Here is a 21,997-nt window from a genome sequence, read left to right as displayed (position 1 = left end):
TCCGAGTTAGCCTTTGTCCCTGACGATGTTCTGCCTTTCGACTTATTTTGCGTCTACTCTTAATCCTGTCGACCGTTTTGTCTTTTTTCTTCTGGTATTCGACTTTTATCCCTTTCTACTTTTTCCATTTGGCCTTTTGTTGAAGGCCGCGATTATGGCCGGTATAGGCGGCGCGCAGCAGCCGGACTGTTACACGGACCGCCCGCAGAGAGCCAGCGGTATTATATTAACGGAGCCAGACACCGTAAATCTGTGCTGAAAACATGTCAAACTATACACTATTGTACGCAAAATTAAAGAGGAAATATTTCTGTTCAAATTTTATGTCGCTTTAAGGCATGGTATCGTTTATATATATATATATATATATATATATATATATATATATATATATGTATATAAGCATGTTAAGCCGAACCCCCGTATCAATCCGCGTTATGAAAAACTGCGAATCATGTCGAGAGTTATCACGTGGATGTCCCCTGATGCAATATTCGCGTGCTTGCTAGCATGTCTGAAAAGTAGTCGGTTATTGGTCTAGTAATGTTTGGCAACTGCAATCGACGAACACAATGAACCCGCCATTGTTTACAGTTGTGGCAATAGTAAGCAAAGCATTTGCCCCCCCCCCCCAGAAAAAAACAAATGTTTTCACGTATTATATCCCGTGTCTTCGTTGCTGTCTGGAGTTGGCCTCACGTCTCCGTCTGATCTGATTGCTGAAATCTGACGTCAGCCCTTATGAGTCTTTAACGGCATTCCTAAGCGGGCTAATCTATGGTTGCCACGCGATAGTGAGTGTTGGGCTGGACAGCCAGTGCAAATATCCCTTTTTTCCTTTGTTATCATCATCTAGTCTCATGTCGCCACGAAGCCTGGTCGGCGAAGTCTTGATCTGCTTCCGGGCGCATCCTTCAGAACTTTTTTGCGATTTGAAAGTTGTGCGGTTCTCAAATGAATGGAATGGGAGGGAAGAAACCGTGGTGGTTTTGCAATGATCCAGGAAAAACACTACCTGGTCAAACAGCGTCTAAATGCTTAACAAAATATGTAGACCTTTTTCTGCAATTGTTCTTCCTCTTGCCGAAAATCGCGTAAGACTACGACCGCTGGTTGCAAAAATGTTTGCTCCTAGAAGACTTGAAGGCCTGTCGCAAAGGGCTGCTGAAATTGAAAAAACTGCTGAAGAAGACCCACATGGCTTCCGGCCCCATTTGTAATAACTTCCTCCACACTGACACGGGTCGTCTGGCAGCGTTTGCTCCAAAATAAGACAAAAGCGGACCGGCGCCTGCATTCGTCGGCCGAATCATGCGCGGCCAGTCTGTGATTGTCGTGATAGGTCATGCACCGATGTCGCCATATTAGACGGTTTATTATCAAGTCACTCCAGCTGCGTATTTCGCTAATCACAGACATGCACTGCACGGCAAGAAACATACATCACCAGGACCGAAATAAATTAGAACTTGTGATGCGGTGCTGTATTTTCCCTACAGTATGTCACGCACTTCATAAATAACAACATCATTACTGTTCACAGAAGATCAAGCGCTACAAGGCCCTCGGAGAACTTGGCCAGTGCTTCTTACGCAGACGAAAAGACGCAAACACATTAATGCAGCACTAGTGTTGTCATACAATTAGGGCGATGCGTTTGTCTACACAGACTGCGTCTCGGGGTGACATCAGAGCTCGCGGGAGTATCAGTAGAAGCCGACCAAAGGCTCTTCACGTGCACATAAGGGCTCGGGACCGCACAATGCGTCGCAGGCATTCGTCCAGGCGAATGGACGTTATGCTGATCCAGATATGAAGCCTGTTGTGCGGTGCAGAGTGCATGGCCAGGAACAAAGATGATTTGGAATTCCATGCATCCAAAGCATTTCTGGTCTGATATGTCTATACCAAAAATATGGGCACGATTTTGCGTTACAATAAGAAAGCGAGGAAGCATATTCATTGACGTGAACGGACCTTGGCCATGTATTGTAACTCATGGCACATTGTTCTCCCATTTGTACGGAAGGGACATACCGCTGCGTGACGTAATAGCTGCCTGTACGTAATGTTCTCTCAGCGTTGCAGCAAAACGGTACAAGCTGAGACGAACGCCTGCTGTGATGAGCGTTAGACGCAGACCTCTGCTGAACTAGTCGCATGCTCTTCAGCTTGAGCGCCGATCTCAAATGGTCTTAAAACTGGGATACTGGTCCTGCACAGTTTTGTAGCTTGGGTAGTCATCCAAAAACTGTTTTTGCTGGCCTTCTGAAGGAGACCCAACGGAAGGTTTCCAATGCCCGGAGGTAATGCGAGCACCGTAAGGCACAGCGCTGCCAGCGTGGCTGCCGTGAGGCTCGCCAGCATTATGATCATCTGAAGAGGTGTGCGACTCCTCTGGAGCACCATACGACTCCTCCGGAGCACCATATGACTCCTGAGGAGCACCATAGGACTCCTCCGGTGCACTGTAGGACTCCAGCGCGACACCACGCGCCGGCTGGCGGACTTCGTCGGGCTCCGTCGAGGCACTGTGCGACCCTTGGCGGCGGGCCGACTTGTGCCGTGTCGGAAATGCATCGGGATTGGGAATGAAGAACTTGTCGTCGTCTCGGTCCAGTAGCACGGCGTCCGGGCCGTAGCGGAGTGGGACCGCGGGCCGCGGGCGCCCGTGCACCACTCCCTCCACCTCTGACCGGAAGAGCGGCTTGTCGAAGAGGTCGGACGACACTTGCGCTAACTTCAGCTCGCTGCTGTCATATACAGATGGCGATTGGGAGGACGGCACGTGACTGGGGCGTGAGTGCGACCGTTCGGTCGGGGTTGAGTGGCTGACGCTTGGTGCTGACAGCGGGTCTGGGGCTGGCGTGTGTGTAGGCCTAGGAGACACGTGAGCTGGCTCTGTAGCGAAGGCCGGTTTACGAGAAGCGTAAACAGGCTTAGGAGAGTAGCTGGGCTTCGGAGAAGCATATACAGGACTGGGAGATGTATGCGTTGGTTCTGAAGCGTACATTGGTCTTGATGAGGCTTTAACTGGTTTAGAGTCATAACCCAGTTTCGAGGACGCGTAAGTCGGCTTCGGAGACGTGTCGGTCAGTCTCAGAGACGAATGGGAGGGTTTTCGAGAGCCATAGACTGGCTCCTGAGTATGGGACGGACTAGGAGCCGGCTTCGACACTGCCGGCGCGTGCGCCGGCCTCGAGGTCGGACCATGTTGCGGTCCGGGAGCGGCGACGGGGTAGCTGCGCTTGCTAGCTGCCGGTCGGTCGTAGCGGGCCGGGTGCTGGGCCTGGCCGTCGAACTGCACGTCCGCCTGGAAGCCCGAGTCGCCGTCGACACGGTAGAGGACGCGCTGCAGCCGCGAGTCGGGCAGCCTCACCAGGTACGAGCCGGCCGTGTTGCCACCGTCCCGGGCCTCCTGCTGCCCGAACTCCGAGTCGTAGTCACGCACGGCATACTCGAACTCGTACTTGGGCGGGTCCTGCGGCTGCGAACAGACCGACGGAGTGACGTCAGACCGGTGAAGAGACCGGCGATCAGACCGGCGGAATGGCCCCAGACCGGCGGAGAGACCAGTGATCAGACCGGCAGAGTGACGTCAGACCGGCGGAGAGACAGATGATCAGACCGGCGGAGTGGACCCAGACCGGCGGAGAGACCGGCGATCAGACATGCGGAGTGACGTCAGGCCGGCGGAGAGACCGGCGATCAGCCCGGCGGGACGTCAGGCCGGCGAAGAGACCGGCGATCAGACTGACAGAGTGACGTCAGGCTGGCGGGGTGACGTCAGACCGGCGGATAGACGTCAGACCGGCGGAGAGACAGGCGAACAGACCGGTGGAGTGACGCTGGCACGCCGCTCACACGTCCTCCTCCGTCGGTAAGCCGACAAACGCATTCGTCTTATGCGAGCGGACACGGGACTATATCAGCGTACCAAGTGAAGACTATTTGCCTTGGATAATCAACAAGAGTACTGAGACTTAGCTGCTTCTGAGCGTGCTGCATAGCTTGTGCCTCGGTGTCTTTCGGAGTACCTTCGTTTCCATAATTGGCAGCGCTTATCAGGCAAGAAGTTGTAATCTGCAACGCTTACGCGTAAGAAAAATTGTTATACAGCCTTCTACAACTCTATCAACAAAATGTTCGTTTGAAATTATTCTCATTCGACTAGCTTAATAAACTTTTGCAACAAGAACTGTAGAGCAACGTAAATCTTTTACAGTTTCTTCAACAGCGGCGCCGGTCCGCTGCGGTCTAACGCTGCAGCATTGATGCCGCAGCGCAACGTCAGTACTTCACATAGACAAAATGACCTGCCACTGGACCCTTAGCAATGCCAGAACTCTGCACAAATGGTTCGACACGAACAACGAACGGATTGTAAAAAGGAAACCATATGAAAAAATGAGCTACCAGGAAACAACTACTTTCGACGCATGCAGCTTAAAATTTTCAGTTACCAATAGTATCTAGCAACTAGCAAGATTTTACATATAGGCGTGTGATAAAGAAAAAAGGCGGGCCAAAAACATTTTTTAAAGATTCCATCTAGAATGATTGAACATGTCAAAAGTGACATGCCTTCGACCCCAAGCTATCAATGAATGTTCACCGCCTGGTGCGAAAATACTGCATTTTGCTATCCTTGACCGAATGTGCGGGCATTGAGCTGCGATGCTATTACGTCTTAATGGCAGCGCAGCAGAAAGTGGGTGATGACGTTTGATGTCCTGATTCTTCGCCAGCTTTACGAACGCAGCGCCGTATCATAACACCCTACCATTCATCTGTGTCCAGAATGCGTAGAAGGTTGGAACACATGCATCAATATTCAGCCAGACCGTATCGCTTACATCCCAGATTCAGTTGAATTAAAGCATATCATTTGGGGAGACAGTTGTTCACCCAACAAAAATCCATAGCAGAATTTTCCTCGAGTGAGTATGGTAACGCGAAATCACTACTCCCCGCCGCGTTACTTGCAGGGGTCTTGATTAACTGTGTGAAGTTGACATGTGAGAACTGGGTGACAACGGGGCGAGGCAGCTGAGGCTGTGAGGTCTGAATGAGTGCATACTGCCGCCGGCGTCCGGCGGTGCAGGCGGCGCGGCGGCCGAGCCGAACCAGTTCCCGCGCCCCCCGCCTCACCCCGGCGTCCGGGGCGCGACCGCGCAGTCCGCCGCGGCCGCACCGCGCGAGGACACGCGGCACGCCCGCTCCCGCAGCGCCCCGGGCAGCCATGGACGCCCCCGGCCTGCTGGCTCCGCATCCTCCCTTTTATCCTTTGTCTCGCTTTATCCTGGATTCTCGCGACGCCCCGCTTGTCTGGGGCAGGCTGCATGCGCCGACCACGAGTGGGCCGAAGAGCACCTGGTGGGGGCTTCTGTTCGAGCGCCAGGCACGTACCCCGTAGAGGGGCCCTCCGCGAGGAGGTCTCGGCGGCTGGGTCCCCAGGCGCATGTGGTCCTGTCCCACCGCTATCCAGTCTCCCTCATCCCATAGCCCTGAAATGGCCATGACTGGCCGAAAGGGCTCTTATCTAAATAACCAAGCCACTGGCTCAAACCGCTGGCTTCACCACTTGCCACAACCCCGATCCACCTACCTGCGTCGGGATGAGTTCGAATCGCTTTGTATGCCCTCGTATTTGCCCTTGACACACCCACACCCACATCCACACCCACACCCACACACATACCCATACCCACACCCACCCACCCACACACGCACTGAATATATATATATATATATATATACATATATATATATATACATATACATATATATATATATATATATATATATATATATATATACGTCTTGACGTATGTGGCCTGCGGCCGGCGGTAGCGGTCACGCCTAAAATCAGGTGGTGTAAGATGGCAAGGGCAAGATGACAGAGGTAAGATGGCAGGGTTAAGGTGGCAGAGGTAAGATGGCAGGGGTAAGATGGCAAGGGTAAGATGACAGGGGTAAGATGGCAGGGCAAACCACGCCAAGCACTGCGGCACGTTAAACCTGCGCCACCAAATTCTGCCGTTGACCTGGAGCTGCGCGATCGGATGGAGGGGTCAGGGCCCACACAGCAGGCACTGCTTAGTATGAGCTCTGATCCCAACAATCGCCCCATCCAAAAGGTTTTGATTAAATACTTTAAAAACCTGGCCCCGCGGCGCCCGAATGCTCGTCTCGAGGCGCGATGGTAGCGCCTCGAGACGAGCAGGAGACCGCGGCGGTGCACCGCCTCGAGACGAGCAGGAGACCGCGGCGGTGCACCGCCTCGAGACGAGCAGGAGACCGCGGCAGTGCACCGCCTCGAGACGAGCAGGAGACTGCGGCAGTGCACCGCCTCGAGACGAGCAGGAGACCGCGGCAGTGCACCGCCTCGAGACGAGCAGGAGACCGCGGCGGTGCACCGCCCTGAGACGAGCAGGAGACCGCGGCAATGCACCGCCCCGAGACGAGCAGGAGACCGCGGCGGTTCATTGCCGCGATCTCCGCTGCATCAAGGACGAATTCCTGCGCAGCATGGAGACGCAGACGCCTCAGCTGAAACCAGGGCGACCTGTTTCCAGCACCCTAGATGGGCCTAATGATACCGAGACAGCAAGGCTGGGAAACAGGGGGTGGGGAAAGCGATCCAGTGCCTTGTGCCTCAAAGCAATTAAATATTCACCCCATGTGTTTCAGTGCAATTCAAGCGACCCTCTGGTGACTGGGAGTCGGGATTGCGGGGTCGGTATTACGAGGGGGGGGGGGGGGGCAGAACGCCTCGGGACGCGATCCTCTAGTGACGGGAAGTCGGGATTGCAGGGTCAGTGGTACCATGGGGGGGGGGGGGGGGTAGAATGCCTCGGGACGTGACCCTCTCGTGACGGGGAGTCGGGATTGCAGGGTCGGTGGTACCATGGGGGGGGGGGGGCAGAATGCCTCGGGACGTGGCCCTTTCGTGACGGGGAGTCAGGATTGTAGTGTCGGTGGTACGATGGGGGGGGGGGGGGGGAGAGAATGCCTCGAGACGCCACCCTGAATGACGTCGTGCCCATGTTTTACCATGTGACACACCCATGGCATGACCTGAAGTGTACTCTGCTGTAACCGAGACGGGAAGGTGGTGTGCGACGGTGCTATCTTTCCCGGACCTTTTTATGTTTGCTCCCTCCCGTCCGGTGGTATGGGCGGTGGAGCCCCGCCATCCAAAGGCATATCATTAAAGACGTAACAGACAAGCGTACTATACAAACAGTTATGTGAACATCTGCATGTCTAATGATATAATTCGAAAAAACAATTTAGGAACGACATAAGATAATACAACGAAGAGTGACGTCGACGTAGTGCTGTAATCCCGCCTGCGCCATGACCCCTGAACGCTATTGCGGCTCCTGCAATCGCTGGCGCTCAACAAAAGGCACAACGTGCGTCGCGTTCCCTTTTGGAAGAAAAAAAGTCGTCTACCAACAAGAACAAGGGAAGACGGCCCCACCCACCAAGTGCGGGAAATGTTTAGTGTAGGACATCGCTGAACTAAAGACATGCCGAAGCCGAACAGCTTGCCAATGTCGATCAGGTGTTCTCTGGGTTGTTGGAAACAGTATCAGCTCTAAACCGCAGAGAGCATCTGAGTTGTTCAGTTCCGGCTGCAGGCTGTCCTAGCGCGGTGCTGTTGGGATTTGCTTGATCTCTGTTTCACTTCTGATTTTGGTGGAACAAAAAAGTTCACAGACACGTAAACACGCACTGAACACATTGGAAGGTGCACGAGCCATATGAATCGATGCACTTCTAGATAAACCCCGACCGAGCCACTCTATAGAAGGCAACAAGCTGCGTCACCAATACACTGGACGTTTTGTCTTTGTCATAACCCGCGGCGCTCTATTCGAGGCTTTCTATTCAAGTGTTTCTGCACCTCCTGGAGTTCATTGGCAGATAGGCCACCCAAGACATGCAGGCAGTGTGCCATGTGGAAGGTAATTAATGTTTTCATCAACCTTGCAGTCACTTATATAGGTTGACATCAGTAATTAAAATATTATTAATATCCAGCTTAGCACTGGCTCAGCTATACGCCACCCCATGCTTGCTGGAGTCCGTTGGGCGGGTAGTTCTCAAACTTTTTGTGACCGATGTCGTGTCTGGCCCAGCTCTGTCCTCCAGCCATCAAGGGCGTACGCAGGCTCAACCGTCTAACAAGACCATCGGCAGGCATCTGGCCCGTGACATAGTTTTTTACAAGCTACAGTGAAATTTTAAAAAAAAACTAATTTCATAGTTTTCTACGAAACGACAATGTCCGACTGCATCACAAGCCGTTACAAAAGCGGTGTCATGCCTCAGATTGGGCGGGCCTGCCTGGTTCGCCATCGGTGGACAGGCCTGCCTGGTTCGCCATCAGTGGACAGGCCTGCCTGGTTCGTCATCAGTGGACAGGCCTGCCTGGTTCGCCATCAGTGGACAGGCCTGCCTGGTTCGCCATCAGTGCTGTTTCAAGTGGTCAAGCGTCGCGGCGCAGTGATCGTGTTCACTTTGGGCAAAGCAGGGTCTTTGTCGAGACAGTTTTCACCGAGTTCAATACCCCAATGGAGCGATTGGTATTATCACCATACTGTTTGTAATCTTCCGAGATAGTCTTTGCGTCGTTTGAGGTGTTCCTTTTAGCCACCATCAAGTAATTCTTATGAAACACCTCTGTCTGCACGTAATATGTGAGTCTGAGTAGGCAGGTTTAAGACTGGCTCATTTTTGCTTAAAGTGTATACAAGCAGACATGCAACTTAAGAGTGTCATATGACCGAGCAGTTGGCGCGCCCTTAAATCCAAATCATCGACATCAGGGTGGCGTGTGGGTCTTGACATGCGTCTTGACATACGGGCGGAACATACGTTTTTATGACCTCACGAGCAGCGAGCAGAACACTGAGACACTGAAAGCACTTCAGCACTCATTTTAGCTGTTAGTTTGGACTGTGGATAATGGAGTCTTTCCGGTTTCAGTAAGTCCTATGCTTTCATCAGGAATAACTGAAAATTTTCTGGCATAAAATCTTCTCCCCAGCTCATCGCTGCCACGAAACAGGCTCTAAGATCCTTAGATACCTGGCTACACTACACGGTTTGAAATTCAGCGCAAGCAAACCAGAGCTTTCGTTTTTGCTCCCCGCCAGCGTGCTATTCCTGATAGCAGGGTGGTGGGGAGCAATAGCGCAGCCTGCTATCTCTGATCCGCCTGACATGACGCCAATCCCCATTCGGCTCGGCGAGGGCATGGCGAGTGATAAACATCTATAAGAAACGTTCGCATACTTTTCTACAACAGCATCACCTGAAGCTTTTTTGACAAGAACATCAACTGGAACTCGGTGCATATGCCCTCGTTAAAACGCGAAATGGTATCATCATCGATCTGGTTTATATCGACATTAAATCCGCTTCACTCACCCACTTGCCTATCTTGCCAATGCATCGGTCATATCGGACGAACGCTTCTGCCTTGCAGATTTCGCAAGAGTTCGGTAAAGGAGCGTGTTTTCTCCTGGAAAATTATATATTCGATCTTTTAGTCATCTCTGGACGCTGCAAGTTCTATCATATACCAGACGCACCGACAAAACTTAGCTAGGCCTCTTCCCGCCAGTTGTGCGATCTGCGCCTTCTATTTTGTTTTAAATTTGGCAGCGCCGACGAGCCACGAGCTGCCTCCTCTCAAGTTCCGTGGGCGTCGGCTCTCGCCCCACCAGCCAAGACACCAGTCCTGCACTCCTGCGCGGGGGGGGGGGGGGCGGGCTGAGACGGGCAGACCACGCTTTCTGTGCAGAGCAGTGTTGCTCTGCAGCCCACTGCGCACAGAACTGCTCAACAATCCGATGGGTTCTTGCAAACGGGCAATGAGCGACTGTTAAGGCTTTTAGGCGGGCTGGGTGTGGCTGCATGCGGTTTCAGGTGTTCCTCTCTGTGAATTTGTTGACTGACGTCTTTGACCTGTCTTTACTTTTCGTTTTGAACTCAGAAGAACCTCCTTAACGCTGGAGAGTGTTTCCTGTCAATGCATACATGCATAAAGCTGACATCAAGAACCCTTTTTTACATCATGCGCGCCACTCTTTACCTACTCCTTCATACGCGATGGAGTTTCAATAGGAAAAGTTCAGGACTTAAAGACATCGCTTGCATAACAGTAGGCACCCTTGGATTTGAGCTGTTACCTGCGCATATCTCCACCCAGAAGCCAATGTTTATGCAAGAGGCCAGAAAATGCCCTTTAAACTAGGCTATCTAAGCTGTGCGGGTGTTTTTATAGCATGCGAACATACTATGATTGAGCCTACTGAGTATATTGATGTGCAATGGCTCAATGAATTTATCTGAATGTGAACTGCAATAATTAATGCATGCTTTGGCTTATGAAACTATGAGAACACGTTTACATCTCCTTCAATCCATGCAATCATGTCGCGAGAACAATTGCAGTCAAATGAGGAGGATCCCATTATTGTATACATGAGTACAGGCTAACGTGTCACGGCGCTTTTGTGTCAAAAGTAAGCCCTTGGATCGTGTGTGTGCTCTGTTGGTGACACCATCTGTCATGCATAGCTATCCGAAAGCAGACCGAATGCGACGATGGATATTCCATCGCGGTATTTCCTGATCCCTTTCGATGCACATTCTTCACCGGAACCCTGCCATGGTGGGGGGCGGCGGGGGGGGGGGGCAGGAGTTCGTGGGGCGCGCGGTAGTAACAGCTTGTGTTTGCCCAGTTCGCACCAGCGAACAGTTCCAATAGCGTGATACGTGTCCGTCTGTATCAAATGCCGCCGACCCGGCCCTGAAATTACCTCTCCGTGTCTGACAACGGACGACATGCTCTGACGTTGACTTAAGACCACGTTCTGTTGTGAGCGCGGATGCACATTATTCCCGAAACTTGACGACGTCGATCGCTGTCCATCCTTTCCGACGGCGGCCCCTCCCTCGCCCCCTCCCCTCCCCCGGCTGTGCTTCACTCACGTTGTACGTTTCTGGTGCACCGCTGTCGTACGCTGCTGCTGCATGGTATTGTGGAGCAGCTGAGGCTAACGCCGCGGCCGCCAGCAGCAGTGCCGCCTGTTAAGAAACAGTACGCCATGATCACCGCAGGTCACGTCGTGGGGGTGAGCAGAGGCTAATTCCGCGCCGTCAGCAGCAGGCCTAGTCGCCTAGATATGGCACACCAGCGCCACGGCAGGTCACGTGGTGTTGGTGAGAGGGGGGTGGGAAGGGGCAGCCGAAGCCAGTTTCGCATTGTCAGCGGCAAGACCAATTGCTAGATATGGCACACCAGAGCCGAGTCCCTCATTGAATTAAGACTCGAGCTCCGTCCACTGCGGTGGCGTCATCGATACACGCCGATGGGGAGAGGCTTTAGCCCAAATATGGGCACAAGTAGAATCAGATGGTCCAAACATCTGGAGACATAGCGCACATGAGTGGCGCGCGAATATTATTCGAACAACGGGTATTGGCGAGTGAAATATAACGATATGACAAATATAACAGTTATTGGCATGAAATATCCATTGTAGTGGCAAATCTAATGCATCATAATTGATCACACATTCCACATGAGATCGAGACCTGCCTAATTGTTGGACATAAAGACAGACAACAGCGCATCGGCCGTTGCAAAGCGTTGCTATTCGGCAACGACGACCTAGTTGTAAGCAAACGCACTTACTTCGCCAATGGGCTTGGGTCGTGACGTCATAAGGAAGGAATGGGCATTTCTCGAAGAAAGGGACGGGTTTGCAGTAGCTTTTGAAGAACAGGGCTATGAGCCACGGCAGGTCACGTATTGGGGCGGCCGAAGTCAGTTCCGCGGCCGTCAGAAACGGGGCCAGGTGACGGTCAGTATACCCTGCACCTTTGCCGCGGGGCAGGGCGCCGCGGCTCGCGGCAGAGCCGGAACCGGAATATAACGGCGCAGCTCCATCGCGCCATCTGATGCCCTTGGACAGGAAGTAACTACCGGATATTTGTTGTGCAAAGTGTGTCAGGCACGGAACAAACTACAGAGGCAAAATGTCTGACATTTGGGATACACAATTTTTGTTTTAGTGACAAAATTCTAACAAACTGCGTCTCACATCCAGTCATATATAACGCAGGACACAGCCTATGGCGCATGGTGGTTATGAAGCACAAACGGCAATGTTTGCCAGCACAATACTTACGAATTTAACATTACCACATCATTATCATCTGACGATATAACTCCTAGGACGCTCCAACAGCTTTTTAACAAACTCGAGACGAAAAGTGTGTTGATTTCGTGATTGTTATATGTTAAAGCAATCAACGTTCGCCAGCTTCGGCCGTTTGCCCCCATTCCACAGCGTGGGATGAAGACAGCTGTTCCTGGCAACAAGCCTTTCGCCAGCTTCGGCCGTTTGCCCCCATTCCACAGCGTGGGATGAAGACAGCTGTTCCTGACAGCGAGCCTTTCGCCAATGAGGCAGCTGGCACAAGCCAAGATTCAACGCGGAGCGGTATGTGATAACATGGTAGGCCTTCTGTGCGTGTTATACGCCTTTCGAGCTGAGCTGTTACACCGGGTCAGACGACTGTCTCCTCTGCAGGCGGGCTCTGGCGGAGGGGCCCTCGTGACAGCTGGGCGGAAGAAGGGGATCCGTCGACGGTGGAGCGTCGACGCGCCCAGACATCCCATACAGGGAGTGGTGTGAGTCAGAGCGCCGTGTCATCAGGATATCAGTGCTTGATGCAGAGCTTGTCATGGGGCCTTTCAGTTCAATTAACTAGCCAGCGAGGAGCACCATGGGCTTAACACGAGGCTTGTGTCTTAAGACCATTTACTGAACTGCACTTGCACAACCCAGTGACGCAAGGTAACTGCAGGTGTCGAGACATGGTGACTAATCATGAGTGACACAAAGCATTTATGGCTTGCCCAGCCCCGCAAAATGCGCCTTGGTATGCAGTACCGAGAAAGGTGACGCTGTAGCAGCAGCGTGCAGCACAAGATGCCAGGTGGCACAAACGAAATGAAATTGAAAAATGCAGATCACAGCCCACAGCGTAAAGTTACTCGTAGGTGGACGATTCAGGCGCAACCGTTAGTTCATTTGGGAGGGCATCTCGGTAACTGAAACAACCTGGATAGTACACATCCTTGACAAACAAATATTTCCTCCAGACATCTGAGCATATTGGAAAAAGCTACGCTGACGAACGGAGTTCAGGGCAAGGGAGATCTAAATGCTAGTAAAGCATGTACTAAGGAAGCCAGTGCGAAGCCGTGCGGTCCTCACACTGCTATAGCTGCGCACGTCTCGTGCGCCACTATGTGCGCACAGACTCACAGTTTGGGAACCACACATGGGTGTTGGAACAGGTGGGATAGGACAGCATTTGTCCCCGCTTTTTGAGAACGTTGAGCGTCAATATTGTTCCCATGCATGAAAAATCAAGTTTAAAGCTGGCATTGCTTCCTCCTCTTCCCTGAGATTTTGTTATGTGCCTATAATTGCCTATAATTGATAGCTTGTGTAACTATACCTACATGGTTTACAGACCAAGCCTATGCCGCCTTACTTCAGCGCATCTGAATCTCGGAAGCCCAATATGAACTCTCCATTCAATGCGATGAATTTGTTGGCTCAGGTCTGATACAAATTTAAGGAATGATTGTTTGACTGAAGAAATCAAAGTGGCGGGCTTAGATGAAGTGTATAGCAAATATATGCTAAATGAATAGCCTCTTCAACGGCGGAGGGCATTGGGACATATCTATCACGCAAATAGCCGCAACAGATTTTCTGAAAAGATTTCAATGCGTTTTCAACGTCTGAGAACACAGCAAGCGTCCACCATCGCGGCTGTGGTTAGCATAGTCTCTACAACGCCTCTGCCAAATATGAACACACCCGCCTATCTGAAACTACCTCAGGCTGTGAGAGTGGGCACCTTGGGCCCAAGGCAGCGCAACTGCACCTCATTCAGCCTCGCAGCCATGGCTGCTGGTGGATTATGAGTGGCGGATACAGCAGCCGCCGCTATAGCCGATAACTGCAGTTCCCGATCGGACATCTAAGGTCATCTGAGCGCCGATGGTTGCCAGCCTCGCGAATGGGTCAAACACGCCCGGAAGCAATCCCGGAAGAATAGTAGCATGGGAAAGCCGAGTAAACAAAATGCGATGCAATCACCGCACTGTACAAAGTACGATACAATAGCCGCACTGTATAAAGATGCGATGCAATCACCGCTCTGTGTAAAGATGCGATGCAATCACCGCACTGTATAAAAATGCGATGCAATCACCGCACTGTACAAAAATGCAATGCAATCACCGCACTCTATAAAAATGCGATGCAATCACCGCACCGCACTGTATGGCACGCATGACTTGTTCGTAACTTATCATGTTCACAACATGCCTGTGGCGAATTTCCGAAGCAAACGTTTTTGCTGTGCCATAACGTGACAGTGTGTGACAATTGCATATTTTGGGCGAAAACGACACCTTTTACGGCCGGTTGAGGCTCTCAGGTTTGGATGCTTTTTTGATACAGTTACAGTTACAAATACAGATACAATTACAGATACAGATACAGATACAGATACAGATACAGATACAGATACAACTTTGATGCAGATACAGATATTGGATACGGTCTCCTTCGGAGCTTTGATGAAGACATTTTGGTACCCAATACACCCTCTGCAGATGCAATTTCGATACATCGGAATGAAATATTTGCTCTTAAGAAATGTCCTCGCAAGTATGTCGAGGCTCCTGGGCGCCGTCAAGGGTTTCGAGCAAGTCGATATACCTAACCAAAAGGAGCGGACATATGTACTGCATGAACGCCATCGCGCCCCTTTAATTTTACTTAGGACAGATTTTTGCTTTGGCCCTACTTTGTACGGGTAAAATAAAAAGATCCAGAATGCACGCAAATTTTCGTGGGGCGCGAACTCACCGACAATTTATGGCTACCTATACGGGACAAGCGACCCTCTGTGGTTAGGTGGCCGCCCCCACCCTAGGCTGGTCCGCGGTCGGCATGGTCAGTTTCAGAAATAATACACACGGAAGACGTCGTCTCTAGGTCGCAGACCAACCACCTTATGGCACACGGCCACGCTACATTAAATGGTTATTGTTTTTTAGAGTTTCTATCCAAAGCATGGGCATTGCACTCCGGCGGCACAAAGCTAATACGCGGGCAGCTTAATCTGAAAAAATGCATGGTTGGGTCATCCTTATCTTTAGTTAGCCGATCTTGCAAGAAAATATGGAGTATACGATAAAAGATGCATGCATGTGCATACATGGTTTTGTCGGCTTTCGTGTCACATAGGACCAAGCTCATTTTCATCTTTGTTGATGTCGCAAAGCTACGCTTGGAGTGAAGCCGATCTATAGCAAATGTCTGATTGGTTGGCTCTCTGGTGTACTGATACAGGGCATTTACGTACACTGTACACTAACTGATATGCATGCATCCACGCTTTCATGGCGGAAAAATGAGACAATTAGATGACACATAGTTTGCAGCAATAATGACAAACGAGCTAAGCGGGGGTAAATTAAAATGTTTTACTGATTTCGACAGCTTTAGATCTCGTATGTGGCCATCATCTGCGTTTACCTTGCGTCACGATTTTGCTAATTGCTTAGCGCCCTAATAAACAGAACACCACAAGGCAAATACCGCATACTCCAAGCCCGGAATAAATTATAGACCTCTCAAAGCAAAACCACAGCCGTTTAGTTCATCAGCCTTGTCACGCCGAGGTTTCGTGAGCCAGTTGCCACACACGTGAGTGAGCCACTCCGCCCCGCCCCATCGCCAGCCTCGTTGGATCCCACTACACTGATATCCCGCTTAGCTGGCGACCGCCCCATCGCCCACCGAGACCCACCTTCATCTCTGCGCCAGTAGTTATTGCACGACTGTGTCCGCGGCCGGCCATGTTGGCGGCCTATATAGGGCCGGGCCGCACCGCGGGGCAGGGCGGCGCGTGTTGCAACTGCCGGCGGCTGCGGCGGCCGGCACAGGACGGCAGGGCTGACCCGGCGACCCAGTCGGGCCGCGCGCCGGCCGCAGACCTCCCGCGGCCCGGCGGAGGGGCGCCGCATGCCGGCGCCGGCGGGCACCGCGCCGTCAGATGCCTCCGGACCTCGAGTACAGTCGGAGCGGACCGCGGCGGAGGGGCGCCATATGCCAGCGCCGGCGGACACCGTACCGCCAGATGCCTCCGGACCTCAGGTACAATCGGAGCGGACCGCGGCGGAGGGGCGCCGTATGCCGGCGCCGGCGGACACCGCGCCGTCAGACTCCTCCGGACCTCGAGTACTGTCGGAGCGGACCGCGGCGAGGAGCCCAGAGGCCGAGCAGGTGCGGTGTCCCGTGCTTGGTGATCAGGGCTTATCGATTGCAGTGTTCAGGGAACAAATTCTGGATGAGTCTATGGGATAGTTTGGGGAGGAGTTGGTGTGGAAATAATCCCACCAAACGCAAAGCGCCCAGCCAATTCCGAATCCAGCATGTGACGGTTTGAAGAGAAAGTTTAAGCTCATAAAGGATGGATAAGATCATTAAGTGCATATGCTGTTTAGCAAATCATACAGCCCATTTGTTTCGGAGACGTTGTTTGTCTTTCGTGCAATACCTGTCACCATGTCAACACATAAACCTATCACGAACACACACCCTGAGTATCCCAACACCTTTCGAATGTGGCTTAACACCGCTGCTTCCTAGACGGAAATAGGCGTGTTGCAAAGGCCGGGTGGGCGCGGCCGGAACGTGAGCGCCGCTCTGACCCAGAGGCGCTTCCCGTGCGGCGGACCGGTGGCCGGCGGTGCCACGCCAGCCGACCAGCCGCCAGCCCTACACCGCCGACACCTCTGCAACGAGGTTTTGTCAAAGCAGGCAGCCGCCAGAGCAGCCCGTCTGTGTCTTCTGTGTTCTGTGGACGGCAGCGACCGCGGTGGCTACCTCAGCGTCCACAGCTCGTCGCGTAGCCCGGGTTCGAACCATCACCAGCTCGACGGCGATGTTCGGTCGAGCGCGTGAAACACACACCGCAGCGCTAGCGAACGAATAATTATCGCAACGTCTTACGAAATGAAACATTGGTGCATTCAAACGCATTTATTTTGAAAAGGTGCATTAAGGGCGCTGTGGCGCTGAGCCCCAGTCTGCGAACTATAGTCGTTCTCAACGCAGAAAAGCAAGGTGACTTACGGCGGCACCACAGCAGCTTATGTCAAAATGTTTGCCGGTCCATTACGAGCTGCACAGCGATTGGTCAATTCCACAACACATTGGATAACGTCACGTCCCTTGGAATGGCGGTGCATGCGATGCAGATTTCGTGAGCTACGTTCCGTTACGTTGAAAGCACGTCATGCTGAAGGCAGGACACCAACCGCACCCGTCATGCTGAAGGCAGGACACCAACCGCACCCGTCATGCTAAAGGCAGGACACCAACCGCACCCGTCATGCTGAAGGCAAGACACCAACCGCACCCGTCATGCTGAAGGCAGGACACCAACCGCACCCGTCACGCTGAAGGCAGGACACCAACCGCACCCGTCACGCTGAAGGCAGGACACCAACCGCACCCGTCACACTGAAGGCAGGACACCAACCGCGCCCGTCATGCTGAAGGCAGGACACCAAGCACAGCCGTCACACTGAAGGCAGGACACCAACCGCACTCGTCACACTGAAGGCAGGACACCAAGCACACCCGTCACGCTGAAGGCAGGACACCAAGCACAGCCGTCACGCTGAAGGCAGGACACCAACCGCACTCGTCATGCTGAAGGCAGGACACCAACCGCACCCGTTACACTGAAGGCAGGACACCAACCGCACCCGTCACGCTGAAGGCAGGACACCAAGCACAGCCGCCACGCTGAAGCTTCCACCAATGCAAGACCACACCTCGTTAAATAGAGGAAGAGAGGATTTATTGGCCCTATTTGTGCTGATGGATAAAGATTGGGTAAAAACAGAGACATGTGTGTTTCGGCTACAAGCGTTTGTCAAAATGCAAATATTGTCTATCTTTTACCTTGCTTTCACACATCACCCAGGCATAATGACATCATAACTTATATTGTGTATTTGTATTCTAATGTTCCTTGCAACTCCACTGAGCACCTTAAATGCAGTAGGGGATATTACTTCCGTTCGGTCGTTGGTCGTATTATAGCGCTCCTGGGCACACTACATCTGCGGCACTTCCGTCGGCGGTAGACATGACGTGAATTTTATTCACTTGGCAACGCTGCGGGCAGGTGACGCCCGATTAATCAGCTCGGAAGCAGACGCCAGAGTTCATAGCGCACACCTTTTAAAAAACTTGCCGTCTGTTTTTTGGAAAACTGTATAGTTTGAGTTGAAAAGAAAGGCATTCACACCATCCGCGGCGGAGGCACGCCAACTATGCATAACTGTAGCCAATTACTTTTCTTATCTTCGAAATTTCGAAACTGTACTTACGTTGAAAGGCTGTTGGCTTACAACAGGTCAAAATCAGGTCATGGCTGTCCGCGGGGGCGATTCCCAGGGAATCGTTCAACGTGGTGCGACATCAGAGTGCCAGACAAAGCTATACACCTTTCAGAAAGTTTATGTGACAACTTGACGATTGAATTTGGTGCATTTTATTTACTACTGGCATTGTTTCGTGGGGTAGTTGATGACGATTACTTTGAGCTTTTTGATGATAGGGAGGTCAACGAAGATGTCATCTGAACTCCATTTAAGTCCAAGGAGGTCACTGACCTAGAATGACCTTAAACGACCTTTCGTTTTTTTAAATATGTCGCCTAGCACAATCCTTGAAGCTTATTGAAAAAACAAAGCAGCCTCGCTGGTTTTTGGTCACTGTGGCCTTGTTTTCGCACTACAACATCGTTTAACCTGTACTCCATACCATACTGAAAGTCAATAACTCAACATGAAATATTTTAACTTATGAGCTACATGGTGCTGCGATTTGCTGTTAAAAGGCATCAGTTTCCAGAACACGTGACGGCACGGTCCGGGTGGGCTACTCCAGAAGTGCATTTATCACCATTCAAGTACAAGATGCTCGGCCTGTGGTCCCATTCGTAAATGGGAAAAGCTATCGGCATTTCAGATTTTCAAACCAGCTCCAAGTGCACTTAACGCTTTCACTCGATTCAACATATCGATAAAACCTCCCCGTTACCTTACCTACAACGCACCTCGGACACATCACCAGTGATACCGGAGCGATGTTTCTCCCTTTTCTCAGCCACAATGACTGGACTTCTGGTCGAATGAGTCGGCTCGGTGCATTCCATAAAGCTGCTTCACATCTCCACAGCATTCACAACCTGACAATGCTCATTCCCCTCTGAGGCGCACGGGGAACTGTGCTGTGTATTGCCTCACCCCTGCAGCCAGCGTCATCAGACACCGTAGGGGGGCAGGGGTAGATTGCGAGGGAGGCCACGGGCCAATGCCTCCCGGGCTCCCAAAGGGCCCCATAGGCTCCGAAGGGGCCCCATGGCCGGTCTGACGGGTGTAGTTTTTTAAACACAAAACGCAATAAGATTGGACATCTCTCGATTCTAGGCGACCAAGAACAGTTGTAAGTAAAAGTAAAGGTCCCACGAGACGGCCAAAAGTCTTCAAGGATTGAAAAGCTGTTAGCTGGGGATTTTAAGCGGCATTATGTTGTGCAGGGGCCCAAAGCTGTTTCCTGGGGACCTATATGCCCACTTTTAGGGTCCATACGACCGTTAAGGACTCTTTCACGTTTCCCTTGATTTCTTTGCATTTGCCCGGAGGGCCCTGCGCTGTTGCTAGGGCCTTCCTGCTGGCATGCCGGGGTGCTCTTGTCAATCAAGGACCTTCCGCAGATTTTCTCCATTCGCCAGAAAGGCTTTGTGGGTATTGGCCGAGGCCCCATATGTTTGCCTGCCGGGGTTCTTCCGGTAGCTTAGGGGTCCTTTACGTTGGTCTCGATTAACCTACTGACACACTTGCGACATGCCCCTGGGCCCTCTACATTGATCTGAGGCGCTTCCAATTCTCTGCGACTTGCTTAGGGCCCTACGCTCTCGTCGGGGCCAGTTTGTTAACCTGCTTTGACGCACTCGATCATTCGGGGGCCTCTTCATCGTGTCGTGGGTATTTCATATTTGAACGGCAGGCCCTAACCTCTTGTCGGTGGCCCTATTTGTAAACCGCTCGGGCTCACTTGATTATTCGGGGTCTCTCCACATTGTGTCTTGGGCACTTCCTATTTGAATGGAGGGCCCTTCGCACTTGTCGGCGGCCGCATCTGTTACCCTCCTGGGGCACACTCGATTATTCCGGGGCCCTCCATGCTGTGTACGGGGTACGTCTTGAATGACTGGATGGCCCCACGCTCTTGGCGAGCCCCATCTGTTGAGCTCCTCGGGCCGGAGGCGGATACAGAGGGAGGAGGGGGAGAAGGCAGAGGACCACTGCTCCCATGAACCATGCCGAGGTGACCCATAGGCTCCGAAGGAGCCATAACTGACCGGACGGATGCAGTTTTCTGACAAAACAAAAACACGACAAAATCGGATGTTTGTTTTGGCCACAGACGACCAAGAACGGTTGCTAAAAAAAAGTAAATAGTTAATATGGAGACAACGTTAATTCTTCGCTGATTCGAGAGGTGTTGCTTGGAAAAAAAATTGGCGGCTCATTACGCTGTCCAGAGAAATTACGTCCTTACTTGGGTGCGAATGTCCACTTGCCGGGTCAATCTGGTCGCTATGGAGATTCCCACGTTGCCTTTGATCTCTGCATGTTGTCATAGGGCCAAACGCTGCTGTTGGGAAACTATCTGCTTCCATGCCTGGGCACTCTTGATCAATCAGGTTTTCCTCCACAGCTCCTTTCCATTCGTCCGAAAGGCTCTATGTGCTTTTTCCGGGGTCCCATATGCTAGGGTGCACTCAGTTGCTCAGGGGCCCTCCATACTAGTCACGGGCTCTTTGCACTTGCTTGGAGGGCCTTGTGTTGTTATAAGGGTTCATATAAAGTAGGGCACGAGGACACTCGATGCCCAGAGGTCCTCCACTTTGGTTGAGGACTCTTTCTCTTTGATCTCATTTGTGGAGGACTCTTCACTTCTGTCGAAGCTCTTCCCGCTAACTTTCCCGGGCACTCTTGATCGCACAGGAGCATTAACTCATGCACACTGGTCTTGGATTATTGCCCTTTGCTCAGAGGGCGCTGTGCTCTGGCCGGGACCTATATGTCATCCGGCCGGGCATTGCCGATCATTTGGAGCCCACGACGTTGGTCTTTAGTTTTTCCGCTTGCTCTAAGAACCCTGCACTTGTTGACGAGAGCCTCTTTGCTGGCTTACCGCGGTACCTATGATCGTTCAGGTTCCGTCGCTATTGGCCCTCGTGGCTTAATCTTAGAGCAGCAGTCAGATATGCATCGATGAATCTTTACGTGCAAATGTCCAAATCCCCCTTGACGAAATCCTAGGTCCGCCCCTGGGGGAAGGGGGGGGGGGAGGACTCGGACAGCGCGGACAGCGAGAACGGGTCCCCAGGCCTAACAGCCAGCGTCATCAGACACTGTGGGGGGCCCTCGGACAGCGCGGACCGCTAACCACAACAGCGATGATCTCTGCCCTCGCAGTGCGTGGCTGCCCTTGCACAGAGCATACGGCGCAGTACCCCGCCAGACCAAACGGGGGCAGTGGAGTCGGTCACGGGTCACGACCCATGCGTCGCAAATTAGCGGCCTCGCAACCCGAACTCGTTGGATCGGACGGTGTCATATTGTTGGCACGGTTACTGCGAGTCCGAACACGCCAGCGGCCCGTGAGGTGTGGCTAGCGTTGTTGCGAGTTCGAACACACCAGCGGCCCGTGAGGTGTGGCTAGCGTTGTTGCGAGTTCGAACACATCAGCAGCCTGTGAGGTGTGGCTAGCCTTGTTGCGATTCC

General features: G+C 52.2%; 1 protein-coding gene across 1 annotated transcript; it reads right to left on the bottom strand.

The window, feature by feature from the left end:
• Window positions 1–2,879: 2,879 nt before the first annotated feature.
• Window positions 2,880–15,936, bottom strand: LOC119108155 (cuticle protein 19-like). Its single transcript, XM_037231737.1, has 3 exons — window positions 15,931–15,936; window positions 3,198–3,487; window positions 2,880–2,901 (listed from the first exon to the last, which is right to left on the bottom strand). Exons 1-3 carry the CDS (start codon window positions 15,934–15,936, stop codon window positions 2,880–2,882), a joined length of 318 nt encoding a protein of 105 aa, XP_037087632.1.
• Between the last annotated feature and the right edge of the window lie 6,061 nt (window positions 15,937–21,997).

Source organism: Pollicipes pollicipes, unplaced genomic scaffold, assembly GCF_011947565.3.
Source record: "Pollicipes pollicipes isolate AB1234 unplaced genomic scaffold, Ppol_2.1 Scaffold_2555;HRSCAF=2994_pilon_pilon_pilon, whole genome shotgun sequence".
Classification (NCBI taxonomy): domain Eukaryota; kingdom Metazoa; phylum Arthropoda; class Thecostraca; order Pollicipedomorpha; family Pollicipedidae; genus Pollicipes; species Pollicipes pollicipes.
Note: the sequence above shows the minus strand (reverse complement) of the source record. Positions and strands in the feature narration are given on the sequence as shown.